The following is a 6,511-nucleotide window of genomic DNA, read 5'->3' as shown; positions in this document are numbered from 1 at the left end:
AGAGCTAAACATCACTCGTCGGTATGGATGTGGAGGTGGTAGATGTTGGTGGAAGTAGACATATAGGGCTCGCCATCCCCTAGAGACACGTCATAGACAATCCGTATGCAACTATAAATGCATAGGACTCTCCGCTCCCATCCCCGCCTCATCTAATCGATGTCTAGCATGTCGATTGAAAGGTGGATTGAATCGACGTGACCGTGAATGTATCGAGAGCTCTCCAGGAGTGTTTTATCCCTCCGTTACCTGAAGAACGGTAAGGCGCGTCGACTTCTCTCTTTCGCCTATAAGATCTCTCATGTAGTATAGGAAGACCTCTGTATGCAACTTCGCCTTTGTCATATACAAAGCAGCCTTCTTCACATACCACGCACATCGTCTAGACAGTAGGGAGAAAAGAAGAAAGAGACAGGAAAGAGTAAGGAAAGAGATAACAAAGAAAGACAGAAGAAAGACACAAGAATGGACGGGCGAGAAAGGAAAGGAGGTTCTTATCATTCTTGCCTGTTCAATCTCGAGGAATGTTGACTTAGACAAGTATAGACAAGTGAGACCTTGGCTGGATGATAAGAAGTAGACACCAGACACACGGGGAAGATGGGAGGGGGTGTGTAGCTATGAATGACCTCTTGGCTATTAGGGCCTTAAAGGTCACTGAGGTGATGGATCTTCTCTTGGACCGACGAGAAGAAAGAAAGAAAGGGTGAGAAAGAAAGAGAGAAAGAAAGAAAGAAAGAGTGAGACAAAAAGAGTGAGAAGCTGTGCATGCAATAGACTGCCTGGTGTAACTGAGTAAGGAAAGACATACACATACAGACCCATGCCTATGGATAGATATCTTCCCACATTTACACATACATACACCCAGATTCATGCATACATACATACAAGCATTCTCATGCATACATATTCATGCATACGCACATATTTAGAGATGCATGCATTCATACATACATCTGCATACGTACATACATTCTCATACACATTCATCCACACCTTCACATACACACATAGATCTCCCTCTGTATCTATTCTCGCTGCACCTCTTCTTCCTCGTGTTTCTCTTGCTCCTCAGCCTCTTCTTCCCCTTCATTTCCATCTTCTTCTTTCTTTTTCTCTCTCTTACCCAACGATGCTGCACATGTCGTTGTAGAGCTGTCTCCCACTCTCTTCTGTAGGGAGCTCCGTCTGGAGGAGTGTCTGACAGATCGCCTAAGAGAAAAAGATTTATTTCGACAACGAAAAGAAGGATGAAAGAATGAAAAGAATAATTCTATTCAGTGATAGCTCTCTCACCTAGCTGTTGGGGTGTATCCGATTCATCCTGTGTCTACTGGTGTCTACTCCCCCCTACTCCGTTCTAGCTCAAGTGAAGAAAACAATTTCTTTCTTTGACGTCTCTTTGCTTACATAAAAGACTGAGTCTTGATGCCCCCTTCAAAAATCTCCTTCTCGGCACCATCCACACGAAACCTTTGCATGCATGCATGCATCGATATCCATGTATCGGCTTTACTAAGGACGTCTACCTCCCTCTAATCTACCGATCAATCTACCTACCCATCCTTGGTGTATCTACCTCTCTTCAGTCTTTCTATCTATCTATCTTTGCGCTCTCTGCCTCTCAATCTATCTCGTAGAAAATCCTCCTTCCACAGACGGTCGACAGCTTCACTCTGTACGAGAGACCTGCCTAAGACTTCTTTACTCCTTCTCACACTCTACTTGCCTTCTCCTTCAGAGATGGATAGATTAAAGATAGATTAAAGGTAGATTAACGATAGAGATCGATTGAAGATAGATCGATACACTAAAGATAGATAGACTGAAGATAGCTAGATTCAAGATAGAGTCGTCGAGAGCATCACAATTCCGGTGTAGAGAGAACTGGGAGCCTGTAGGTATCTTTTCCTGAGACAAGCAGACGAGAAGAAAGAAAGAGAGAAAGAGATACCAGTCTATCTATCTATTTCTATTGAGAGATACATGGACCGGAGAAGCCATTCTTGAACGTACCTGAGGAATGCCTTGCCCCGTGGCTTCAATACAATTTTCTTGTGTCATGCATGCAATCGAAGCGACTCTATAGACGGTTCTATGAAAGAAAGCATGCATTCATACATACAGAACACCCGATCCATCAGACACCTCTACTTTCTCTCTGAAGAATTCCACCTCTCATGCGTGGAAGTTGCGAAGAATCTAAGATAGCTTTAAGAAGCCTATGAAGGTTACAGACAACATAAAAGAGATACTTTCTCCTTCATCTCTTTCTCTACCAAGGACACAAAGAAAGAAAGGAAGAGGGAAGGAAAGAAAGAAAGAGATAAGAAAGAAAGAAAAAGAGTGAGAAAGAAAGAGTGAGACAGAAAGAGACTGAGAGAAGAACCGCAATGAAGAGGAAGAGAAGGAGAGGTTGGCGTGACTTTCCTCAAAAAGCAAGAAGAGGAAAAATCCACACACGACTGAGGAGGATCTTTTTCTCTTCTCTTATTTGATCTTTGCATGTGAAGAAAGAAACATGACTCCCAACTTCTTTCTCCCTCGAGACACTTCAAGTGGGAAGAGAATAGACAGAGAAGATATCTACCGAGACACCAAAGAGATAGAGAGAGAAGAAGCTGCTTGGCTTGAGAGAGTATGACAAAGTATTGGTATGTATATCCGAAGATTCGTATGTATGATACGATACGATGCATGCATGTATGTATGTGTATATGTATGTATATGTATGTATGTGTATATGTATGTATATGCAGATGTACGAATAAGTACGTATGTAAGAGGGAGTATCTGAATGTGAGGGAGATTTGATGGAAGGAGAGACACACACATGCTGATATACTTTAGCAGTAGTAGTCGTTGTAGTAGTAGTACTAGACTATTGCTCGCTCCTAGATCGAGCCCTAGCCTACACTTCAAGCCCCATAGAAACTGAGAGGATTCCGCAACACAGACAATGAAGAGGAAGAAGAATACGCAAGAAAATTAAGAAATAGAAGAAGAAGAAGAGAATGTCCAACTTCTTCTTGCTATTTCTTCTTCTTCTTATCAACCCTTCAAACGTGAAGAAGAGACGTATCTATCACTGAGACAGAAAGAAGAAAGAGAAGAAGAAGAAGAAGAAGGGAAGAAGAAGAAAGAGAAAAGAAGAGAAGAAGGAGAAGCAGGTGGTCTCACTCTTCGGTGGCGTAAGTTTGAAGGAGATCAGATAGGAGAGATATACACCCTCCAAGTGCCTCAGATAGGCGCCTGGACGGCTTCATCGAGCCTAGGCCTCTCAGCACAGCTAAGGCCAAATATTCCTAATACACATACACACACCAAGGGGGAAGTGCGCCTCCCTGTACACTGGACAGTATAGAGGACGACTTCTACATATAGATAGGAATATAGATATATATATGTATACATGCATATCCATACACGAATGCATCCACCCGACCTGATAGGGAGCTCAGTACGTCGACCACATCAGATATGCCTTCTCCTCACACCTATACATACATATACAAGAACTAGACACAATTCTCTACATATAGAGATATATACACATATAGATGTATATCCATACATAATATTTATGAAAGATACACGGGTCCTCATGGTAGACGCATGTCAGCTCAAGGCCCTTTTCACGAATGGATGGAAGACGTCTTTTCCTCATATAAGCCGAAAGATCTTTTTCAGGGAAAGACCTATCACCTGGACGGAGAGGTAGACTCTTCATAAGAAGCATATCAAAGAGGAGAAGAAGAATAAGAGAGCATGAAGGAGGGATGTTGGCTTCTACTATTTATCGATCTATCCCATACTCATTCTCACAGACACAGTACGTGCATGCAGAGAGAGTCGGCTAGCTATGATCTTTCTTTTCTTCTTCATTCCAACATGATGGAAAGAAAGGGAAAGACTTCTTCCTTAATGAAAGAAGATTCTCCAGCCACCACTGCTTCCTCGAGGAGGAGAGAGAAATGAGTAATGGTATGACCATACATGTAGGAGTTTATCTCCAAGTGCATGCATATGTATGAGCAGTATGTATGACCATATCTAATGACTATGTATATAGGAATGTATGAATATGTCTGTACCAACATATACAGATATGCATAGACACGTGAATCTGTGGCATGAGGGTCTGTATGACGAAACAAGCATGAGAGAAGATGTGCCTCTATGCGACTAGGCTTCTGCCGTGTGGTGTGTGGATGACTGGGTGCGTGTGTCTTTATGTGTGGGGTGTATGTCTATGTGTCTTTTCATACATCATCCGCTTTATTCTTAAGGGCGGGGACAACAATCTCCGCTAAGACGTCCGCTGCATCTGCATTTCTGTCTCCTCCCCCTGAAGCCTCCTGCTGCTGGATTAGAAGAGACAGGCCACGGAGACACTCCACGCTCATGTTGCCTTCCTTCACAACGCATAACTTCGCTAGACCTCTGCAAGAAAAGAAAAAGGGGAAAGAACAAGAAAAGAAAGGAAAGAAAAGCATGAAGGAGAAAACGAAAGAAGGATGAGGGGGAGTGAGAGAAAGAGAAATATCATTCATGTCTCTTCTGCTTGTCTAGGATGAGGAGGTGAGAGGTCTCTCTTTCCTTCTTTCTTTCTCTTGCTCTCTGGGTGTATATACACCCCGGGATGAAGAGGGCGAGAAGTTCCTAGATCAACGTGAAGAAAAGAGACTGCTGATCTTCTCACGGCAATGGAAGACCGAGGAGGAGCCTCTCTTCTCTTCTTTCTTTTCTCGTGGCTACCCTATCAAGGCAAAGCGACAACGAAGGCATGAAAAGATAGTCAGAGAGAAGAAGAAAGAGAAGCCATGAATGTACATACATCTATAGGGAGATAGAGATGTATACAGATGTGAGCTCTACTCTTCGTGTGACTTTTCTCTTCCTATCTCTTGAGGTCTCGACAATACGAAGGAGCATCATGGAATACAGCATACAATATGTCAAAGAAAAGAAAAAGGGAGTTCGATAATCTCGCCATATATAGATACATCATAGAGAGATAGATATATATAGATAGGTAGATTAAAGACAGATAGATAGATAGATTGAAGATAGATAGGAAGAGATCTGTGTATATTCACGACCACACAGACAGATTCATACAGTTAGATACATAGACAGATCGAGATCCAATAGACTGCCTATCACGTACACACATGAGCCTCTCATGCATAAAGATACATACATGTACATACACATGAATAGATATGCATATGGTTCTGCACCTATCTATGTATCTATGGATACAAATGTATAGATAGATAGAGCTATAAGTCTGTATAGATGGCCTTTAATATTACATAAGGCATGTTAATCTTTCCGACTTTCTGCGTGGATCGCCTAGGAGTCTTCTTTGCAAGAAAAGGTAGGAATCCCCCCCACCCCAAGCTTTTCTTTCTGTAGAAGTGTCTGTAGCCTAGACTACTCCTCACTCTCTTCTTTTCTCGTCTATTCCTTCTTCTGCAGAAAGGTGCATAAAGTCACACGGCGAGTTCGAGGTGTGACACGGACGTCCTTGTCTTTTAAATGAAGAAGGAGAAGAAGAGAGACAGAGAAAGGAGATATGTATGACAACGAAGAAGAAGAAGAGAGGAATAGAACAAACCTGAGAACGAGGGGCCTAGCGCGATCGTCTCTTTCCATGAGTAAGAGAGCACTCTCGACCATCTGCTTTGCTAAACTGCGCTTCGCCTACAAAGAAAAGAAGAAAAAGAAGCGAGAGAATGGACAAAAGAGGACGAAGAAGAAAGAGAAGAGAAGAGAAGAGATGAGAAGAGAAGAGAGGAGAAGAGAAGAGAGAAGAGAAGAGAAGAGAGAAAGAAAGAGGAAAGGACCAGAAGAGAAGGAATGGATCTATGGCTCTATCTCTCCTTCGATGGTGAACGAAAGAGTGAGAAAGAAAGAAAGAAAGAGATCTTGAGAACGAAATGAGAAGGATGTAGAATGTGGAGACAGAAAGAACGAAAGAAGTAAAGAAGAAAGAAGCCAAAGAAAGATACACAAAAGAAACTCAAAGCTCGCTTACATAGGCGGACACCAGACAAATAGATATATAAATACATTAAAGATAGAGAGACAGATAGATAGATTGAAGATAGAGAGACATACAGATTGCAGAAGAAAGCGATGGAAGTCAACATGGAGAGATTGACGCCTGAAGGTGAGAACGACTTAGAATTGGAAGAGAGAAAACAAGAGAGAGAAAGAAGAGATAAAGTCTCGCCATGTACACATTCACTCGGTCTAGATTTCTTGTATAGAAAGGGCATCATCTGCCTACACAGTCAACATGTAGACTCCATTCCATGCTAGAGATCTCTAGATACACATATACAGATATATATATATATACATATATATATACCTATAGATATAGATACGTATCCATGGCGCAGGCACAGAACTGAAGGAAAGAAAGAAAGGAGGAAGGAAAGAAAGAGAGAGAGAAAGAGAGAGAGAGAGAGAGAAAGAGAGAGAGAAAGAGAGAGAG

General features: G+C 42.1%; 1 protein-coding gene across 1 annotated transcript; it reads right to left on the bottom strand.

Annotated features, from left to right (window-relative positions):
• Positions 1–234: 234 nt before the first annotated feature.
• CSUI_001154 (leucine rich repeat-containing protein) lies at positions 235–5,712 on the bottom strand (the record flags this gene model as incomplete). The annotated part of the gene is made up of 6 exons (XM_068061360.1): positions 5,627–5,712; positions 4,272–4,446; positions 3,184–3,308; positions 2,020–2,098; positions 1,130–1,215; positions 235–382 (listed from the first exon to the last, which is right to left on the bottom strand). Exons 1-6 carry the CDS (start codon positions 5,686–5,688, stop codon positions 235–237), a joined length of 675 nt encoding a protein of 224 aa, XP_067926664.1. The 5' UTR covers positions 5,689–5,712.
• Between the last annotated feature and the right edge of the window lie 799 nt (positions 5,713–6,511).

Source organism: Cystoisospora suis (genome assembly GCF_002600585.1).
Source record: "Cystoisospora suis strain Wien I chromosome Unknown contig_458, whole genome shotgun sequence".
In the NCBI taxonomy this organism is placed as follows: Eukaryota; Apicomplexa; class Conoidasida; order Eucoccidiorida; family Sarcocystidae; genus Cystoisospora; species Cystoisospora suis.
This window is presented reverse-complemented; position numbering and strand designations above follow the sequence as displayed.